Genomic DNA, 23,721 nt, shown 5'->3' on the forward strand with positions numbered 1-23,721 from the left:
GCATGTACTTAAGTAATGAGTTAGATGCCAAAATCCTGTAACTAGAATATGGAGCATAATTTTTAGCTAAATCACCACATTTTTATAATCTGAAATATTCCCTGTCGTCCAAGTTCGTAGGTAAATATTACATAAAAACTCCTTTCCTAAAGATTCTATGCGGCAGGTATTATACGACACTATTTACCAAAATATTCAGGCAAACAGAAATGATAGTTAGAGTTATGAAATATTTTTACACGCAGCGATTTCCATGGGCTTCACCTTCAGCTACATTCTTGGCTGGGCACCAAAGATGAATATTTTCTCACTGGCTTGCTGATTTTATCAATTTATACAACATGACAACATTCGCAGGTATAAGTAGCTCATTTATGGAGACACAAGTTCAGATCTGCATAAAAACAGCACTTGGATTTCACGGTTAAATGAGCAGAAAGCTTGTTTTCATCACGCGATAACTTGAAAACTTCATTCAAAATGGATACCGGTAGCTCAGCTATAGCATTTTACAAGGTGACGAGTCAAATTTCAGCAAAATCTGCAACTTGATGGAGAGTCTCTTTGGTTCATTTCACATAGAATTACCTATATACAGCAGTCACAAACAATCCAGTAAGCTGGCTTGATCATGGCTTAAGGTTGAACTTAATCAGACTTGCAGCATCATTTTACATTCAGTAATTTCATTCTCAAGTGAGGCAGGAACGAACGATCGATACTCCATGGAAACTCGCAAATCATGTTTGATAGAAGCTGTAAGCCAATATGTTATCGGTGTCTCTTACGGACTAAAGACTCTACTGAATACACACAGGTGTGAAGCAAGACGCTGAGAACCGTCTTGGCACACCAAACATATTACTTTAAACGTATCAGGATTCCATTTTCGGGCATAAACACTTCTTACTTGGCGAGAGCGATTTTCAGAGTCCGGGGTTACCGGTATTTACTATCAAGCCATGTTACCATTTTAAAAGATTTCACATCACACCAAACCTTTCGTAACAAACAGATGCAGCCAGAGGCCATCACAATTTCGAGTTGGTAACCTCTATTCCTATCGATATACCAAGACTGAACTATTGTATGTAAGCATAGTAGAAACGCGAAACGGTATGCCAATAAAGCACTGGTCTACAATCAATCAACGCTTTACCCAGTAATATAAGTGAATCAGCCTGTACTCTGAAACATATTAGCTATATCTCCAACGTCCGATCGAATTAAAACTGATATTAGTACACTCAATCAGCTGATTTCATTCCATGTTTTGACTCAGAGCCATTCATGCACGTGAGACATTAGCTCCACCACGCGGAAGAGCGAAAGGCGTTAAATCGATAACATCATGCTGTTCGATATTACATTTCCTTCATAACCTATTTGGTTTTGTCATCTCTCCTAATTTTATTCTCCTGTACATGTCGTTACCATCGGATAAGTCGATAAAGCGCACACTCGAATGGGGTACGTATTATAAGCATTTAAAAGAACTATACTGCTAGAAAAGTTAGGAGCCATCGATGCATGACGTCCTTGGAAGCCAAGGAGACCGCTTGCCTAGTAACCACTGTATATATCGTTTTGCACTTGCCCTAAGCCAGGGGCGGGCAACTTGTCCGGTCAGTGAGCCGCATTTGGGAAAATTAGGCACTTGGCGGGCCAGATTACAGAATATATACAATTATATATTATACCTTAATCGCGTATTTATCCACCGCTATATGAAATCAATTGTGTTTAATACCAGCTATCCGACAGTCGTCGAGCATGTCCGCATTCAAGTCGAAATACAAGCAATTTCTCCTAAATCAATACTAGCCAGTCTTCGGAATTACACGACCACGACCTAACATCTACCTCGCCCTTCGCCACATGCCACCTCATTTTGTCGCTGGCGTCTTATATTCTCTGCATTACTTTTCAGTCAGTATGTCCATTCCTCTTATTTACTTCGCGTAGGCTAAGGTTGGTGTCTGATCTTAATGGCTGCTTCAAGTTGTTTCGACACCTTCCTATCTTCGCATTGTATCGCAGTCTTGTGATGTTTTGAAACGATGAAAATATTAGAAACCTGATTGATTGATGAAAACTTCAAGTTTAAAGCATAGAGATCAAAAAGAGTATTTCATGAATTTATTTACAACAGCTATTGAACTCTGATTGCATGTCATATGCAAATACCCTTAGTGAAGGAAGACTGCTAATGTTCGTGGCAGTGTTGGGATTTAGTCACTGCCTTCGAATCACAAGTCATCACGAATCATTGCACATTTTGACTCGAGTCAAGTCATGTCACTCGATTTTTGGAGGTGACCCGAGTCAAGTCAAGTCAAGTTGAAATTTCAAAGTACTAGATATGATTCAAATTCATTACTAGGGCGATTTTTTTTTGACACTTCAAAAGTCAAATTTTGTTTTACATAACGAGTTTGATTTATTTAGCTGTTCTTGTGTAAATCACACTAGCATGTAACTTAGTTACTCCCGCCATTAACCGGCTTAAAAAATCTAGCGTTTTTCGGCTATAACTCGTTTTGTGTTCACAATAGGGAAAACTTTCTTCTTAAGACTGATAGAAACATGTTTTGGCAGCTTTCATGACCCCATGACTAGTGGTTGTCGAGATGGGCAATTTCACCCCCTCTCGCACAGACATTGGGTAATACCGGCTGGAAAATGGAGGCAGTCCCCTAAAACCAATTTTTATTGAAGTTTCAAGTCATTTTTCGGGACTTGAACACATTTTCACTCCGCCCTGCAACGCATGCCTATTAACATTCCAACATTTAACGACAAATGACGATACATATTTTCACATCTTCACCAAGTCTACCTACCTCTCATTCGAATTAAGTTCTGACACACGAAACAATTGTCTGGCATATATCCAGATTGCTATACAATCTTTTGTCAAATTGTTCGCGTTAAATAAACCAAAGAAAATGCAAGGCTCAAATAACTGATTAATATTTATTTCAAATCGATTCTATACATTTCATAACAAGAAAACGCAGCCCAATACAACATAAAATCACGGAAATTCCAGCCACTACTCTCTAAGTCTAAGATGCAGATACTGATTAGCAGTCATTAACAATACTCTTGAGTTATAATGAGTTGCGGATAATGTCAGTATAATTGCAAATTAGTCACAATGGACGGTAAGCGTAATTTATAGAATGTCAAGTAGCAAATCATAATATCTCAGTAAAAAGGGTACATTGAATCACATCCATCAGATTATCTGAAATTTCGATTGTTATGGATTAACAATTTGCCCCTTTTTCTGTTAACTATGGTGTATAAAGTCATTTAGAAGGAATTAATCACATATCAATAATAAACGAGGTCATCAAGAGAAATGAGCCAATTATATTATGCTCGAAGCATTTAGAATCAACAAGGTAGCAGAAAACTTGGTCATTGGTCATAAAAGCCAGAAAAATCGTTGGCTCGAAGTATACAGCGACCGTCATTCTACAGAATAATATCAAGGCCTTGAAATATTTTTGTAATGAAAGTTTTAAACTAGGTAAGTATACCTTTCAACACACTCCAGAAGTCAACTGTACTAAAGATATAGAGAATGATCACTAGATCATGATGGAACATGGAGAATCCTACATAATTGACATTACAATGGATTTCATATACTACACTACATTCATTTTCGACAAATTTTTTAATTTTATATTTTTTTTGGGTTTTGTGAAGTATTTAATTTCTATCATAATCCATCACACAAAACGTAAAGACAGTAAACATCTAACAATATAACACTTTTATCATTTTTCCATATATATGATTTTTATGTAATTTTTATTATAATCAATTATTTTATAGGTGTAGGACGATGGTATATATTTATTTTATCCCGCGAGTCGATCCCAACTTGCGAGTAAATCCTTATAATAGCAAACAATTCAACAGGATGACGGCTTGAACTCTACTGTAGTCAAACAACCTACGCATTCAAATCCATTTAACCAGTAATTTGTGCAGTAAAACATTCCTCTTCGGAAATATGTAGGTTCGACGTGACATTTATGGCATTAGCATTGTTTTCGTCGATTTGTGAAGCTTTATGCAACTGTTTCGGTTACTTAATTGTAAAATGCATATTAGAAATAGTTTCGTGAAATTGTATCGATTGAACACGGAATAGTCAGTTTGAATTCTAAAACGAGTAGTAGTAATTCTGCTAATTTTGTTTATGACGATTGGCTCTTGTACACGAGTAACAATGTTGCCTCTAGTGCCTTTTACACCACTCCCTGAAAAACAAATACCTCTGAATAAATCACTATCCCAGTTAATCAATTACGTCAGCAAACTATTTGGACTATGAGCAGAAAATTAACTGTTCGCACGGGTATGTCATAACAATGCACAAAATAGAATTCGACTTGCAGTAGAGTACCTGGGATCAGAGTCGGAGGAATCGTAGGGATTGAATCTACAGGACGATTCGGCATTTAAATTTTCGTGAGACGATTCTCACGTATCGTTGGCACACAATCCAATATACGGTAACATATTTAGTCAGTACACGAATTTCATGAAAATAAACCTGCAGACAACACATCGTATCGTGGGAGCGGTATTGGCTGGGACGGTGTACTTGCTAGAGGACTATGTTAACAGTTAACATTCCGAATAGAGAAATTGCGGTGCTGTCAACAATATCGAGTATCAATGACACTCAAAAAGTAGCTATAGGCTTGTTTTATGGAAAGCCTACAATATTGGTGACGATAAGCATACTTCTGTCAGAATTGGATAATCAGATATTTCTACTTGTCTAATTAGACTAATAGAGCAAATGCCGGTAATGTAACTTGAATCTATTTTGTGAAATGATTCTCTGCACTAATTATGATATAATTGGTAAATAATTTATATTTTCTCATTTTAATTCAAACCCTATCTCTGGTTTTCCTGTGAATGCTACTGAGAGAATTGTGTAGTGCGAAACGAGCCAAGCTTGCTGGACAGACATTTGCTATTATCAAGCTGATTTGATAGTAACGGAACGGGATTCAATGACCTAGTTTTTTGCTGACTCAGTAATTCTAATCCCAATCTAATTTGGAAAAATGTATAGCTTTAACTACAGTTTTAATCTATTTTGAAAAAAGTAACGCGATAATTATAATTCTACTATAATTTGCAAATAACTGTGTAGCGTCAATTCTACTGTATGTTGAAAGAAAATTTAACAGTAATTATGATACTAATCAATTTTGCAAAAGCAGGAAATCTTCTAGATGACCGAGTCTGACTGGAAATTTATCTGAAATCTTGTCGATTTGCAGCACAACTATTGAGCACATGCAAGACGAAGTTTACGAAAAATTTGTATGTTGTCACTTGCGATTACCTAAGAAAAGTATTCGACAACCAGTCCAAGTAATAATATTCGAAATGCACATACTCCAGTACTTTTTAAACTTTCATTTACACGATTGCTACAAGCACCCGAGTAAAAAATGAACGGGATCACTCCAACTTCTGTTCGAGTTTAATCAATGACTATTTCGATAGTCTCTTTAAAAATTATGTGACAACATATTACGACCAATAACTATGTTTATTTCACCCCAGCAGCTAAACAATCCGAACGCATTGATTCTCGAACTACGCCGCATTGACATATAAATTTTTCTCGAGTATCTCATCAAATCTCAGTTTCATAATACAACAAATATTTCTCCCAATAAAATGAAATCTGTGTGGTCTGAATGCAGCAAGTGATCATGAATTGAAGTGACGCATTACTGCCGAAGATCAACTTTAGTATATATTGACAGAGGTGGTCAGTAACCAACTAACTACACTTTTTCAAAGTATAAAAGTACGTATTGCCTACTAACACTACTTACTTAACTAGTTATTAGTTCAGACTACTTCTACTTCTATTTGACAACTTCAATATTTTTCAGCAAAACTAGGAGTGATATGAAAAGTATGTTGTGTTTCGATGTGAAATGATGCATGACAGCGCTATTATATTCTTGCAGAATAAACAAAGTCTTTTTTCCACAAAGCTACGTGTGTAGCACCGCGTGTCAACGTTATGATGTCACTATTCGACATCACATCAGTTAATATTGTATATTTATTTATATAATACATAGTTTGCGTCACAATATTTCTAAGCTGTTGTTTGAGTTTGGATGTGCATGAGAATGGATCGACGATGTAATGGAAGGATAAATCTCAACTCTCATTTTATAACGGTCAGACTTCGCAACATTAACTCACCTCCGATAAAAATCGTAGTCGAGTTGCTCCCAGGCATCTTCTCGGAATACTGAAATAAGAAATAAGTTATATCGCTGAAAATTCGTGTTAGCAAAAGATGTATGCATCCTATGAATTGTGCTCTGTTGCTGAGCCTATTGCGTGATATCTGAAACAGTCATCAGGTTCAAAGATAGTTGAAATCATCAAAAATATAAATGATTGGGTCCTACGATACACATTGGTTTAGTAATGGTGATTAAGCGTACGGACTTGCGCTTATCAACTATTTTAAATCCGAATCCTATTCCTGATGATACATTCAAATCCAAGTACAAATCCATATTTTATTTTGTCTAGCATCCATATCCACGTCCGATTCGGTAATGGATGAAACTTGATCAAAAAGTCGCATGGAAATGAAAGTTACGTGAAATTCTGTGTCAAAGTACGGATGAAAATCCATCTTCGAATGAATCATAAACCATTAAATAAAGCAGTGGTCCCCAACGTGAGCGATTTGGCGGTCTAGGTAGCGAAAATGATGAAGGGGCCGATATGGGGCGAAACATAGCGAAGGGGACGATAGGGAGGGGGGCGATGGCGCGTTAAAACGGCTATATTGGAGTCAAGTCGGAGAAATGACTTTTTTTTAGTCAACCCTCAAAAATTTAGCTGCAAAAGTGTAAAACTTCGACATCGAGCCGAAAAGTTGATCTTTTTTTATTCAACCCGCCGGTGATTACAGTTTGTATGCCAATTTTTTGGTTCACAAAATTTGGGGAGCGATGATCGGTGTGATGCTTGAAAAGGGGGCGATGAGTCGAAAAAGGTCGAGAACCACTGATCTAAAGCCAGGCAAAAGAGATGACACGTGACCTCAATACCATAGTGATGCAGAGACTGGATTCGCAAAATCGTGAAATTATTTGTTATAGTTTCCGTTCAAAAGCGGTGGCTTTCAAAGGGAACATTGCTGCGGCCAAAATGTTTTCACACTCTCCACTTTCATTTCAGACGTTATATTTAAAGCGCAGTGTCGTTTTAATGTGTTATAGTTTTGTCAGTGGGCAGTGAAATCATAAATCACATCCAATATGATGCCCCGACAGTAGAATGCATATTACGTATATCTAATCCAATTAGATATGGGAATGAGTGAAAGCAACTCTAATCCATTTGAAAAACCTTCCCTGCAATATGCAGCCAATTATTTACGAATTGTCAATCGATTTAAATCACTAAATTTATATTCGATTTATATTCGTACCGGTTCCACGTTCTGTGAGACCATTTCACAGAACGAATATGAACTTGCAAATTCGTTTTCGTATCAAGGGTAAATCGAAAGAAGTAATCCCGAATGCTATTTTAAGACAAAACGATTTCGGAATTAATGCAATTTTGTTGATTATAATTCAGTTCTACCTAAAAGAATGCACAATGCACATGAATGATGAAATGGTTCGTATCAACGCCAATATAAAAAGTGGGATGCTGTATGACATAAAACCACGAATCCTGCAGAGAGGTGGTCAGTAACGGAGTAACTCAACTTTATCAGACTATTCAAGTAGTGCTGTCCACTTACATCGCTTAATCAAGGGGTTGTCATTTTAGACTACTTCTGTTTCTTCTTCTGTGTATTCGTCATCGTTTTCAGTGAAATTTTTATGGGAGGCGCCTTAAATAGCCCATGTATCACGGTGACTGCATGAACGTATTTTCAAAGATTCCACTCACTTACAGCGGCTTTACTCGTTTTGCATTAGCCGCGAAGACATATCTTGCAATTTCGAAAGTAGATATCTCCTATAAACTGCTAAACGTATGCGGCCCTTAGACCAAATCTACTTTTTAAAACAACTTATTTCACTGCATTTCAGACTAATAAATTTTCTATTCCCACCTCAAGTCAATTCGTGATTTCTTGGAAATTGCTACTTCTACTTGTATATCGGCAGCAGCTTACGGTGCTATTTATCGTTCTCCATGAGTCTTAACTCCGACTACTCTGACTACCTCTAATCATTCATGAACTCGTGTTAGCAACTCTCAGAACCAATCGGAGTACGCTTGGTCACCAGATGTCGTAAATAATCTGGATGAAGTATTAAATTTGTTTCAAAGTTATATAAGTATATGAAGGTGGTTTACAAGTATCTTTGCCTTATCGTCCCCTTATCAAGCTCGATATATCTTCATCACGCCCCATAATGGTAGAAGTACTATCGGCAACGAAGTAGTTGAGGTCTTCTTTAGTACTTATTATTATATACTTGTTTTGCTTACTCAAGTAGTTTTGTTCGTATACTACCTCTACTTCAACAATTTTCTTATGGTGCATACCAATTTTTGCATACTTGACATTGTCAACTAAAAGTAGATTCTGACGCACTTCAACGATGCCTTGCTTCGAAATTGATATGCAAGCTCACAATCAGCAACGTGTGAGAGATCATGCCTGAATTTTGTACCACAATTAATTGTATTAAGTATGGGATATCGAATGAAACTAAAATTCATGAATACTGTGCGTTATCACATAACCCTGATAACGACACATGTCATGCATGAAACTAAAGCCTCATGATTTCTAGCGTTAGTAACGAATTGGACCTGAATTGACCATTTCATTCAAAGTGATCGGGCTTATTTAATATACCTAATAAACCGTATCTAAGATACGATGCAACCAAACAATGACTCACAGTATAAAACTTCCAACTCAGTATCGAGATCATTTGCTATCTTCTTGACTTTCTGCAATTCGTCTCCTTTCAACATAGCACTTTCAATGCGGTAAATCAATGTTACTTTCTTCAAATTGGAGTTGTTGACGAGAGACGAAATGCCATCGAGTGAAGCAGGATACAGTAATATGCATCGGATATATTCGATCTGCAGTGACAAATTATGACTATTCATATTGTGTATTACAATGATGCTTATCACTATTGTTGACCACTTCACCAGGGGCCATCATGTATTACAATATACCTTGGATCACCAGTTTGGACGGTTTAGCCTGGCCCGCTAGGCGATTCTGAAAAAATGGCCGTGTTTTCCGGCACATTTCTATTGCATGTTGAGATTTCTAGTCGGAAACACTTACATTCTCTCAAGTCAGAAAATGTCGAGCATGTTCATATGCCACATTATAACCATCCGACCGTGGTGTTGAGGTTACACTGTAGTCACCATCAGCAACAAGTCACTACCATTGACACTAGTGTTACCATAAATCATTTTTTCTCACTTTTTTGAAAGTGTTCTAGATGTACGAGGGGTGTTCAAAAAAAACTTTTGTTAAAAAATTTCACCAGCTTACCGGTAGTTGTCAAATCATCAGGTTACCTAAAAAAACGTTGCACACCAAATTTGACTCAATTCCAACCAGTAGAAGCCATAGTTCACTTTAATTGAAATTTCGGTCATTTTTGAAATGATAGTATTCACAGTGACCAATTGACTAAAAATCGTGTTCCAGGCAGGGATGTCTTTTTCACTTGATTTGATCTTGATACGGACCCACTGCGGGGTTTGGATGAAGACATCGCAAGTAAACAAAAAAAAATTATATGACACGGACTACTTCCTGGAGATTGGTTCACTTCATCGAAATAGACATGTTAAAACGATGGTGAGATAATTTTCAAATAGAGTAGGCCTACTTTACATACCGAAATTAACGACCACAAAAAGAAAATGAACTGACAAGCAGGTAAAATACATGTAAATATATCTCTCAAGTGATCTATATTCTTGGACGGTTCAATGTAAATTTCTTCACGATACAATTTGATATTATAAGATATTTTATCATTTGCTCTGTACCACTCATACAGTACTATCACGGGTGAATTATAAGACTTATGGGCACCGTGACAGATCTTCTTCCTATCAAAAGTTTTTGTCCTCTATTCATGTCATCCTCCTCCTCCATATTCGGATACTATAATATAATTGTATCCATATATCATGGTAAAACACCGATGACTTTTATGACTCCATGACAGGGGGGTCAGAAATACTATTCAGTGGCATAGCCCATTCTGAATTACAATCAGTACTATTTTCAATGCCCTCGATCAGTCAATGTCAAACAGCAGAGAAATATTCGAACACTGAGCTGCAGAGGAATGCAATATATGTCTCTGTGGATGAGGTTTTGTGAATGGCGACTTTGCAATCAGTAAAAAAATGCCCGGCATAACTAGGATAGATTTCGTCAAATCTAAATTCGTCCGACAAAAATACTCCTAGATATGACTATCACATGAGAAATAGATATACCTGTATTTTACTCGTTTGTCACTTCATTTTCTTTTCGTGGTCGTTAATATTAGTGTGTTAAGTACTCTATTTGAAAATTATCTCATCATTGTTTTAACATTGAATTAAATTTGGTGTGCAAGGTTTTTTATGTCACCTGACGATTTGACAATTAGGCCGATGAAATTTGAAGAAAAAAGTTTTTTCAACACCCCCAAGGAGCACGTTCAAATTTTTTTTAAGGATTTGTCCTCTATTTTGAAAATTTTGGTAAAATGTATATGAAAATTCAACTGAGAAATTTTGAAATAAGTATATTACTGAAGTAACGCTCCAGCAGGTCTTTCGTGAGTTGAGCCAGAATGGTGACCCTTTTTTTACTCCACCAACTACAAAATTGGAATATATTTGCCATTTTTTTGAATTTCACTCCTGTATTGCAAGTCTGAATTTTTTTTAAAGGTGTCCTCTTTTCATATTCCCAAAATATGGTAACCCTAATCGACACTCAATTCTGAGAAGGCGAAAAAGTGCTCAGTGAGTTCACAGTTTCATGCAAAAACGGACCGCAAAGTAGTTATCTGCCGAACTGGATAATATAATTATGACACCAAAACATAATTTAAATATCTGTGGTCGCACTCCTTTTGCGCTTATGACTCAACATCTCCTTGGCTCCCGGAAAAACCCGAATCACGATGTAAAAATGATTAACCAAATTTCAACGTCTACGTTTACGGTTAAACCGCTTGAATTCCTCACAACGCTGACACAGGATTGTCATATTCCGACGAAAACAAAGGAAGCATAGCAATTCGGCAACGTATATCGTCGGTCCGACCATTCATCGTAATTTCGCCAATTCGGTTGTTTGCGAATAATAAAGGTATTGAGGGAATAGAACCCGATGACTGTGATATATCGTGATTAATATAATGCGTATAAGATTCATAACCAAGTATTCAAGTGAAAAACAAGGGCATGGATTTTAAGGAAATATGTTGGAATCATTTGACTGGTCCGGCCCGCGAGTGCTCTTAAAATTTGATTCAGACCAGCGACGCCAGTTGAGTTTGACACCCCTGCTTTAGATGAACAAATTACCAGGAATCACAAACTTCGCAAGTGCGGTGGATATCTCGGGCATGGAATATAAGATAATTCATGTGGAGGGGACTCGTACTGTGCAGCAGAATTCAATGATAAATGTGCGATGGTGGTAGAACAACGTTCAATATATCCAATGTAACTAATACTAGATGATAAGTACTACCTTCTTTTGCTGACAAGCTTCTAACGTCTTCCTGAATTCATCTGCTTTCTCAACGTAAAAATTTGCATGGATATGAAGGGGAACCGAAATTGCTCTCCCGCGCTCCAAAATTAGTTTGTAAACGTCGACGGGTATCAGGCCATTCACGGCAATATTCAGGAGATCCAACTAAAATGCGGAATTTTTTTTTTTCAGACTTGAAGATAGCCACGGAAGAGATCATAGGGTCCGAAGTCACATAAAATCATAGGTAAATATAAATGCGTTTGTAAATACTTTATGAATAGAATCGGGAATCGTACTTGATACAATTCCCAGCAAGTCTCAATCATCGACCAGTCGATGCTTTCTTCTGTGCAATCGAGCAGGATCTTGCTTATCTGAACACAATATTGGTTTCATTAGGTAAGATTACTTGATTGTTACGATGTATTCCCATTTGAATAAATATTTATATAGTTTCAGTACAATAGTGATTAGTATGAATTCTTCGATTCTCCATAATGCATGTACTACATCGGTTTTAGTCTCATCAAAGAACATGTTTTTTTTTATGTCTACTTATGAATATGATATGCATTGTACAAACGGTTGATAAAGAAGATGATGGTGAAAGTAGTCATCGTAGGTGGTCAAGTAGAAGTAACGCCTTCAATTTCTACCCAAGTAGAGGTATAAGAATCAATATGCAGGTAGTAAAAAAGTGAGTACTCAAGGTCTAGTATTGTCCGAAAAATTGAAACAGCAAATAGAATTGAAATTACTCTAAAATCATAACCACTTGAGTAATTAGTTAAGTAGGAATAATCTACTTGAATTACTACGACAAGTAGAAGTACTTTGTTACTGACCACCTCTGGATATAGGTTGTAAGGAACTCTGGCTATCACTCATGTTTTCCCGAACTTACCTATATACTTGGCACGAAGAAGCATACCTTATTTGAATTGTTAACTGCCAGCTTTCCAAAACCATTATGTGTAGCATGCATAGTTGATTTTGACCTCTGACAACGCCAATGCTTGAGCGTACAATTTCACTTATAAAATGGATGAAAATTTATCCATGAAGTACTTTATATTTTCCAAAATCAAAATTTATGAAAACTTAACACGAACTACTTTATCCGTATCAGAATACAAAATACAACAAGCGATTAGTCTCGTAAAATAGGGTTAACATATTCTGGTTTCGGGTAAAAATGATAAACTTTTTCCACTTCGGAGTCAGTTGACTATAAAAAAGGTCAACTTTCGCTCAGCTCACAAAATACCCGCCTGACAGTTAATTCAGTGTTATTTAATGGTATCTCGGTCGAATTTGGCCCTGTGTTTCAGCAAAATTCTGAAAAAAAGAGGACAAAATCTCAAAAAGGAGGACATTTAGTCGTCCTCGGAGGACATTTCCAATACCCCGAAAAAGGAGGATAAGACCTCATAAAAGTGGACGTATGATAACCCTATGTAAAAGAACCACTCATGTAGAATTGAAAGTAGTCAAAAACATTGCTGCTTGAAAAAGTAGCGAATGTAGGCAAAGTTTTGGAGTAGTACTGGTACTGGTTTGTTAACCACATCTATTAACGAGTGACTTACATATTTCCAGAGCACATGGTTATTATGACAATTTCACTCATAATTTTAATGGAAACTGACGAACGGCTTAATGCTTTTCAGAATGCAAATTGTAACCAGTGAGTAGACTTGCCGAAAAATTGCTCAAGTCGAAACAGAAAGACGACCACTTGCGTAAGTACTTAAAGTATCAAAACTGTATTAACCCCATCCGTCAGAAGACTACTTTTCAGAGTACAAAACAGGTTATGCCTACTTACATTACTAGCCCAATTGGTTTCGATTTTAAGTTACTTCCATTTCTACTCGTACAGCTCTTTCACAAATGCACGTACTTTTCACACATTAGATTTCTAAAAGCAGAAATTCAAAAGTAGCCACCACTGATAAACTGCAAAATATTTGCAAAACATCGACTAAAAATACTTTTGAAAACTTTTTACTTGAGTACTTTCCAGGCCTTACATTTTCTACTTTGAACAGGTGTTTTAATAGCTAACTTTACTTGGAATCGTGTATAAATTCAAACCATTACTTCTGCTTGGACTTGATTAGCGACGCTGACAACATTAACCAATTCTGCGTATACTCCAGACCGACTGGCAATATTATGAACGCAAGTTAAGTAGAAATTGACAGCACAAGTTATAAATTGAAACTTGCATCTTACTGCACTGCGCATTCTCTTGTTACTAAAAATATCGAATTCGATATCTTATAAGATTTTTGCATTATATGCTCTTATTAAAATAAGGCCATATCCACTGTAGTGAAATTGTAACAGCGAGCCATAAAATCATGCCTTGAACCCCAAAACGGATTGGCCACCTGCAAACTACCCAACCATTACTATTATTAATTCAAGCGCGCACAAGCAAGCATTCGGTTACTTATTTTTGTTAGACATTCAGGTATTGATTACTGGATTACCTCCTGTATGATGAAGTACATTTGAAAGTAGAAGCAAATAGAATAGTCGGATCATTCAACCGTGATTCAGAGTTCAAATCCACACCAAACATGAAACTAAATATATAGCATAAGAAAAATATATCTGTAACTGACCTTTTTTACTTTCCACTCTAATAACTCCCGCAAACCAGCCTGCTTGACACACAGTTCTTCAATCAATTCTACATCAAAGAGGTTCATAAAAAATTTCACTGCTGCGAGGGAATGAACCTTTTTGAAGGATAGAGTGGAATCCTGCGGAAATAGAGTGTTGCGAGTGAGGTCACAATCCGCCAACAAGAAGCCTTAAGATATATGTGTGACTGAAGAATTTTATTGGTAAAATTCAAAAGAAATATCAATGACTTGCAAACAGATAAATCAAAGTCAAGACGAGAAATTACTCCAACACCTCACACCGTAAGGGTTAGAATACGATGCCTTCGAAAATTGTCAATTTGGCGCGCCGCCCAAGTAAAATAATCGTCGTACAGAGCACTCAAACACAAACTCAATGAAAAGGCGCAACAGAATGTACAACGTAGATAATGCACACTAGGAAATTAACTCAATAAAAAGCAATCAAGCAACCAAGTCAGTTAGATCGCTTTCGGCTTGCATATCGCACGATCACTCGAGGTTCGTTTTACCATAGTGACTACTACTGCATACTGCAGGGTAGGCTAAATCGTCTGCGTTCTGAGAACATATCTTTTCAAACCAGTCACCTGAAATAGCGCACATGAACCACGTAACCGCTACATGCATTATATTGATCTAAACTTTTTGGGAAATATATTAGTCTGTCCACATCTATTTTGCGCCAAGCATGAAGAAATTTTGGACTCTGCACCTGAATTTCTTCGTCTTGGTCCCTCTCTTCCTCTCTATGTGGAAGTACATAATACTTCTACTTGATAATTTGTAAATATCGAAAAGTAAGTTGGTAAATCTCAAAATATGACAGAGTACAAGTACAAGTAGAGTGTCGGAAATAGGATTTACTTGTTTAAGAGCTACAAGTACGGGAGTAGGCCTACTTGAGTACTTTGGAAAAGTAGAAGTAATTGGTCATTGACAATTTCTGGGTTTGAATTAAAAGAATATTTAAATTCGCTTCAACTCTTAATCACCGTGTCATTGTATTGGTTATTTGAATTGACCAAAGCTGAATAACGTTACATTCAAGGCTATTTGATTTAAGTAAACCAAGCAATTCGATTCCAAATCGCATCTCTTACAACGTTGTTTTAATAGATCGAAGCAGAACTTTGTCCAGAATATACGTTGAATGCCCCCCTCCCACTCCCACACACAATGATTCAGGGAGAAGCTCTTCAATTATTCAGTGCCAGAATTCGAAATATTTTGAAAAGTTGTCTTGCTTGTTCAAAACAACAAATGGCAAAAACCCCATCCCTAGATTTAAAATGATCTAAAATCCCGAAGGGAATTGAAAATTAAAGTACTGTGACAACAAAAAATCTTTAGGTTCAGCAGGCAAAAAACTTACTTATGAAATGATGACAAGCTGTAAGCTTACTATTCCTACAAAATTATTGCATCTTCAAAACGTTCAAAATTACGTCATGAGCTACAGCTTGGCGATACTACACTGCGAGGTGATCGCTTCACGCGCCTAGCGTTGTCTACAGTTGCGCGCATAGTGAAGTCAGTGAAATGAGCGAAAGTTCAATCCAATCAGAAGTATGTACTCGTTATCAAAGTTGAATCATCTTGATATCAAACCTTGATGTTGAAGTGCCCTTCAATTGTAACCATGACAGAAAATCTGTTACTTCGACTTATCTTGATGACATCTTTTTCGTTCTTCAATTCAACCCATTCTTCTCCTACATTCAGCTTGACAACCTGAATATTGTTCAAATATGAAACGCGAGATCGTGCATTTTATCGATCATCCAACAAATATCGTGACGTCGTATCGCAGATACAGTGACGACCGAAGCATCACAGATCATCATATGTTACACGTCATCGACACGGGTCACTGATTTTACCGGCGTTTTTGTCAGTGGCGCCATTTTGGGACATTTGCGACTCGATATCTCCGCAAACACTCGTTTATATGAGGCATGAATTATATTGGCGACATCAGAAGAAAAAACTCTACGAATCGAGACAAAGACATTTTGGTCAATCTAGTTCAGTGGTTCTCAACCGGGGGTCCGCGGACCCCTGGGGGTCCGCGAAGCATTTTCAGGGGGTCCGCGAAGCCTCAGGATAGTTGATATGCTGATTTTTATTGTTTTTAAATTTGGAAAATCACGAGTCAGTTACGCTTCATTACTATTAATACTGCATAGCTCACATCAACCGAATGGCAGTCTGAGATGAAATATCCTACCACGCAGACTCATTTTAATTGCTAAATTGCCACCAGCCTACGGACGCAACATTTTCCTGTTTAGAGATGTTTTGTTGCGGGGATTGTGGAAAAAAGTTGGATGAGTAAGGTGTTTAGGAAATGTTTACAAAGATCCATTTCCCCCTGCGACATATAAAACCATTTTACCGAAATAACGTCCAAATAAGCTACTTAGATCGGTGGTTCTCAAACTGAAAGGGGCACCCCTCTTGGGGGGCGTGAAAGCATCTGAAGGGGGCGCGAAGCTGCGGCCAACTGAAAGTTGTTTCTCGCTCCACGCGGTTTACCTCCAATTCATGGTTGTTGCCCGGTGTATAGTCCGAATTTCGTATTTGAGAATACTCTCATCAACAGTCATAACCTTCCATGCCATCAAACTGTAAATTGCAATTGCTAGCACTCTGGTTTCATTTTGTGATATGACGATAAGTGGCCGCGAAATTTTTCACGATCATAAGGGGGGCGTGTCTAAAAAAGTTTGAGAACCACTGTGCTAGATAGAAATGACTATACGCTTGACATTATCTGTTCATTAAAAAAATGTCTGTCAATGTTGGTTGCCATATTTGTTGCGATTATGTGTCGTCTGAAGCGTATCGCGTTATCATTACATTCGCCACCACCTATATTGTTGAAATGGATTTTCGGCACTCGCTAATATCCTATCGAAGGCGCGGATTCCCAAGACGAGACCACGTATTTCAAGAAATGCAATTGCAGAATTCGCTTTGAAATAATAAAAGTCAGTTGACACAATCTCTACATGGATTATTTGGAATAAAAGTCATTTTGCTGCTGTTTATCACTGAGCCTACAGTCATGAGATCAGATGACGAGTGCGCGATAATTGAGCTAAATCTGAACCAAATCATTCTGGGGGTCCGCGGGGGTCGTAACGGTCCGAAAGGGGTCCGCGAAGACAAAAAGGTTGAGAACCACTGATCTAGTTGCTCTTTAAAGCAAATCGTTAGCACCCAAAACCGTATTCCTGTATTAACACGAATTCACGAATGAATTTCGTCTTTTGATCCGAGCGCGAAATTGGACAGTTTCCTAGTGTGAGCATGTAACTCAGAATTACTTCATGGACATCATATTGACTCCTATATTAAAGGAAGACAAAATGCTGCAGTCCAAAACGCTGTTATGTTCAGTAAAAACTTTTTCGATGCACACTTTGTTGATAAAGACTGGTAATTATCTGTTGCGTACCGACAATGTCTACAATATGCACAATCCAGGATTTTTACGATACTAGCAATGTTACTTGTTTCTCACGCAGTGCATTTTTTAGCGGCACGCGGCGTTCAATTACGTGAATGGGACATAATTTGTCAAAATATTGATGCACAACTTGATGACCGCCAGACTGACGGGTATCGATCACACCAATACCAAATTTCATTAGATTGCATTCATTTCATTCATTCCCAATTCAGTAAAAATCGGATTATTGTTAACGAGGTCGTGGCACTAGCTCTGCGCTCATATTGCTGCCACTACGCTACATGATCCCCCATTTCACCAAATTCGATTACATAGCTCGATATTAATGACACAGTGCGGATATTAAGAAATCATATCAGTGGGTAAATACTGTACGGCTTAGTGATGAAAGCAGAGTGGGACTGTTAAAAAATATTCTTCAGAATTCACTGGCTATGTGGTAAAAATGTTTGGTTGGTTGAAACAACGCTGTAAACCAAATTTGGCTTCAAGACAAACTAGTAGAAGCAAGATTCTTGCTGTAAAAAGTTTGGAATTTATAATTTAAAAAAAAATTCAAAGTTTTTCTTTCAACCCCATAAAATTGTTAGGCGGTCAGTAGTGATGATGCATACCAAATTTGGCTCAATTCCAACCGCTAGGAGCGATGTTATTGCTGTAGTAAAATTTCAAATTCCATGATTTTATAGCAAATAATTATAGCTTTCAATACAACATCCACTGTAGTACAATATTTAAACACAAATACTTTTCAGCACACTAAAGGGATTGAGATGGATTTAGAAGCAAAACCAAATCTGTTTAAATCCCTTCAATGTGCCGTTAACTCTTGAAAGAGGCAATAAAAAAATATTTGAGTTTAATAAATATTCTACTACAATGGATTTTGTATTGAAAGCTATATTCAAGTTCTGTACCACGAATCAGCTATTTGAATAAATAATAATTTTATTCGAATCCAAATTTTTTGTACCGCAATAACTTCGCTTCTAGTGGCTGGAATTGAGCCATATTTGGTGTGCATTATCTCTACTGACAGCCCAACAATTTTACGTTGTTGACAAAAAAAATTTAAAATTTTATTTTTTAATGATAAATCCAAAAGAATCGCTTCTACTGGTTGAAACTGACCCAAAGTTGGCGTTGTTTTCGCCTACCTAACAATTTTATAACAAGGCCGAAGAAATCTAAAGGTTTTTTGAACAGCCCTAATGCAGAGAATGTATGTATAATGCTTTCTATGACTATGGTGTCACCAATCATGTGCGATTGTCACGTCACAAGTCTCCGCATACCCACATAAAATTATAGTGGCTTGTTAGTGCACAACTAAATCATAGAATCGATCTCACTTCCCAATCCAATTTTCCAGATAGCGATTCAATCCGACGATGTCCGAGAAGTGAACGTAGTGCTGTTGCTGAGAACTTATTGCGACACAAATCCACTTCCTTCACCTGGAATGATGAATGAAATATGAATACAATGCCTGCCAATATCATGTCAAACTAACAGCGCTCTGCACAGACTTATTCTGGGCACATTTTGGAAGTTTAGTATGTTCAACATCATTGCGATCCCCATAATAAAGGCAAACGACCCTAGGTTTAGAGCCACGGTCTTTTACTAATCCATTCAAACGGCTTCAATCAATTCTAGGAATACACCGTACTCTATAATTGAGATTACGATTTGATTTCAGTGATTGATGGCTAATTTTATTCACTTTCGATTTCATTTTTGTGAGCGACGCGGCCACAGTAGGATCAACTGTAATTTGTAATTGAGCTTCATGTAATTAATTATAATTTTTCATGTTATTTTAATTGTCATTGAAGGATTTCTATTCTGTGTACTTGTAATTTGATAAAAATTTTACTAATTACAATTCAATTGCATTGTTATTGAAACCTGACAATCACAACATAAAATAATTAGGCCATTAACATGGGTGTTCTATGCTTCTCCGTTAACTAATTCAGCCATACTAAACTGTTTTGCATCCGCCAACTTCAGGTCCAACAGAAAACTTGGTGAATTATAATATAGGCTATTGAACAAAATCTTACTCTTTCATAAATGGACGAAAACCAAATAAACCAATAGCTGTAACCTGTGCTGAATCATTTTCTACACCACGGTCAGCGTTGTTTTAAAATCTCTTTCCAGGCTTGCTGCAGCAATTGTAAAAATAACTTCAAGTTTTCGACCAAGACTTCATCACGCTAGATCACACATTTGTAGAGATGTTATCCCTGTCTTACCCACTATCTTAGCTTAATTTACTGGGGCCAGAAACTATCCGCATCCTAATGATCATCAAATTCAGTCGAACAGTTTTGAGCAAGTGAAAATGTAACTGTGAACCAAAATTTTGTACTTGGTAGTTATCAGGAGCTTCTTTACTTTTGCATTTATTTTAATTTTACACACCTTATCGGTATCATCCTTATTGCCTTACCAACTACATTTCATTCACCTTACTCAGCTCTGAGTATTCGTTTGAGTACATTTCATTGACTGTCTTGTATCCTATTCGCTATTAGTCGTTGCCAGTCGCTCGAACTTTTGACTGTTAGTAGTCGCTTATAAAAATTATATTTTTTTGTATTTTTCAGAGCTCATGATTAGGAATAGTTCAAATACGTTCAAGTTTGTTTTTTCTAATTAAAAGGTATTCTATGTAGTACGAATCATGAATGAAACATGAATAGCTTGAGATTGTTGCTAAATATGTCGCTACAGTTGTCAAAGAGCACCTCTCTACCGAATCAGTCAGACTTTTACCAGTAATTGTAATTATAATTGTACTTACTTACATGTTTAACAGTAATTGTAATTGTAGTCAGGGTTCTAAAGACTCAAGTCAAGATTTTCTGATGACTCGACTTGACTCGACTTGGACTTGAGTCATTACGCATGACTCGAACCAAGTCATATGACTCGAGACTCAGACGGGCAGGATCGACATTTCATTGAAATTTCAAAGAATAGTAAAGTGACCCCACTCTTGGGATTTCGTCTATGGGTACTGGTACTTAAAAATGCGACCAGAAACTGCTACAAGCAAGGAAAATTAATATATTAACATGCGAACTATTCGATATCAACAAACTGGGTGTTAATAAGTGGGTTACCAAGACTTTAACTGGAAGCTGAGCCGTCAACACAATGACTTGGACTCGAGTCATAATATCATGACTCAGACTGCACCCTCTGATCGCTGACTTGGACTCGGTCGTGAGTTGAAAATGACTCGACTTGACTCGAGTGAAAACTATTTAAATGAGATTAACTTGTTACTCGGAGCCTTTGTGACTAGGTAACAACCCTGATTGTAGTTGTAATTTGATATTTTTAGCATAGAGTAATTGTAATTATAATGTAATTAAAACATGCAATAAAGTAATAGTAATTAAAATTGAATTGAATTATTGTAATTGATCCAACTCTGGAGGTGGCCCTATATTCAAATTAATACACATTGTACCAAAGTGCGCGTAGCACTAAGAAAAAATTTCAGTAGCATATATCTGCTATTATTGTTTATGTTTATTTGGAAAAGATGTTAAGCGTACGTCAAGCCTTCAAAATTACGAACTTCGAAGCATATTAAAAATTCTTTCTAGACACAATATGAATGGTGAAATCCTGAACATGTCCCGCAAAATCCAGACGTATGGCAATCCTAATAACTTGAGAATTTCGGACAATCAACCGTTTGCGCATTTTTCAACAAGAGCAATGTTATTGTGATGCAACGATGCGTTCGGATGATACCCACACCGCCCTGCGATGATCTAAATCAGTGGTCATTGGCGTAGCCAGAGAAGAGCGAAAAGGGCGGTCGCCTCCCCCCCAAGCGATTTAGCGTCACGACGTCATTTTATTATCGGTATCCCCAAAAAGTACACATAATTGAATTTAGCTGCATTCTCAATTATGAGAATACAATAGCGCCAGTAGATACACTAGAGCAGGCCGGCTAACCCGTGGCCCACGAGAAGATTTTGAGTGGCTCGCGAGGTAATTTCCGGAATTAGTAATATTATCAAAAATGGATTGCACAAATTGTGCATTTGCAAGGCCAACCAACAATTTGATTAGTCTGGCCGCAACACTTGAGATCTGATGACTAAAATATCAGTTCCGACGCATTGGCAGATCCATGAGCCAGTCACATTTTGGTAGATCTTCGTACACTACAATAAAGCAGAATAGTTTGTGATAGATTTATCAAAAGTAAAATTTTTCTACACGCTTTGCGCAACATGATGTCACTCGAATTCTTGCGTTTAATATTGTTACCCCTTTGTCAAAATGAAAGAACGCCTAATGTAGTCTAACTATATTCGCGATTGCGAGACAAAGTGTCGTTCAGCATATGCGACCTTGGGTTTGCGCTCGCAGAAAGACCGTCGCCTATGAAACCTAGGCACAAAATGATTGACGCATGTTGATCGAGGCTTTCGATATATCCAGGCGCCGAATAGTCCATTCCTTGCAAACTGACCCCAGCGATATAGAGCAGGCCCGCAATATAGTCAAGTGACAATATTATTGACCTATGAACTTTGAAAAATTTTCGCGCTTGGGGCGGCTAGCGGCCCGCGCAATAGATCGTCAATCAAATGTGGCCCTTTGGAAGAAAAGGTTGGCCACCCCTGCACTAGAGTAACCCAGGTAGGTGGGTTGATTGACAGGGCTGCCAGTTCAGTATGGCGGTTGGGGAGTGTTAACTCCGGCAATTTCCGTTCCGGGGACACACGAGGGCATATAAAGTAGGCTATTTGACTCCGCAAAGTGAGCTCCCAAAATGATTGATGGGCATATATATTGCGAAGCCTTCGATGTAGATTTTCGGGTGCTTAAATAGCTGGCGCCTAATGATCCTGTCCCTGTAATAAGATCCCTCCGACATAAATGCGACTGGCACAGGAAAATATCGCCACCTCCCGTTAAAAAGTGTTAATTGGAAATCGCACGAATCTGATCAAAGGAGTTTTTTAATTCGGTCTGGTATGTATCAGCGTTTCCAATCTATAAAGTAGCGTCAATCTTTACTTGAGGTAACTAAATAACCTTACTTCAACGAAGTAATTAATAGGCTAATAATGTACACCACTTGTTAATATTACTGATCAAATTCTTTCATTTCACTGAAATTTACACTGATTGTTCATCACTTAATGTCAGCGACTTGTGCTCGTCCGTGAATCGATCGCCTAATACAAGTTATAGTTAGCAACTGAAGTTTCCATAGGGTATGTGCGTGTGCGTCTAAGAATCGTATAACACACACCCACTATTTTAGAGCATAAAATCGGTAAAATTTTGCGCATTACACATTGAAATGTATAATTAAAAATTCCAAGCAACTTTTCGCCGTCCGTACATTTAGTCCGCGGGCGGAAAATGCCAAGGTCTGCTCTACGATAATCTACAAGCTTTGGGGGAAACCTTCATTTTCAGTGATTCACAACAACCAAACCAATCACATTACACAATCACCACACATTTAATACATTACTTATATTGTGCGTCCCTGAACACCGGTCCGGAATCACTGATCTAGCTCATAGTTGTGTTTCAGCTAGCTGCAGATTTTTAAAGGTCGTTAGTTCTATGTGCGTTACATTTAAAGCAAACAGTGTTTTAAAACACACTGTTTAAAACATGTTTTGAACAGTGTTTTAAACAGAAGCCGTTAAAAATAAAATTGTGTAATGTTATGCCATAATTGCGTAAATACTTTCGAAAAAACGTTGTATGAGCCTAAGAAC

General features: G+C 37.4%; 1 protein-coding gene and 1 long non-coding RNA gene across 3 annotated transcripts in view; both read right to left on the bottom strand.

Moving 5' to 3' along the window:
• LOC145438686 (uncharacterized) overlaps nucleotides 1–23,721 on the bottom strand; it is a 403,715-nt gene that overhangs the window by 215,227 nt on the left and 164,767 nt on the right. Inside the window, exon 6 of one of the 2 annotated variants that reach the window (XM_080316393.1) lies at nucleotides 19,291–19,395. The exons of the other annotated variant lie outside the window; for it this stretch is intronic. Coding sequence (XP_080172519.1) covers nucleotides 19,291–19,395 — 105 coding nt within the window. The remainder of the gene's footprint in view (nucleotides 1–19,290; nucleotides 19,396–23,721) is intronic. 2 annotated transcript variants of the gene reach the window in all.
• LOC145452474 (uncharacterized) lies at nucleotides 2,875–6,312 on the bottom strand. Its single transcript, XR_013919401.1, has 2 exons — nucleotides 6,271–6,312; nucleotides 2,875–4,280 (listed from the first exon to the last, which is right to left on the bottom strand). It is a non-coding gene; the product is annotated as an uncharacterized LOC145452474 (long non-coding RNA).

The sequence above is a fragment of the Botryllus schlosseri genome, chromosome 1 (assembly GCF_051294905.1).
Source record: "Botryllus schlosseri isolate E-star chromosome 1, Bs_hap1, whole genome shotgun sequence".
Lineage (NCBI taxonomy): Eukaryota > Metazoa > Chordata > Ascidiacea > Stolidobranchia > Styelidae > Botryllus > Botryllus schlosseri.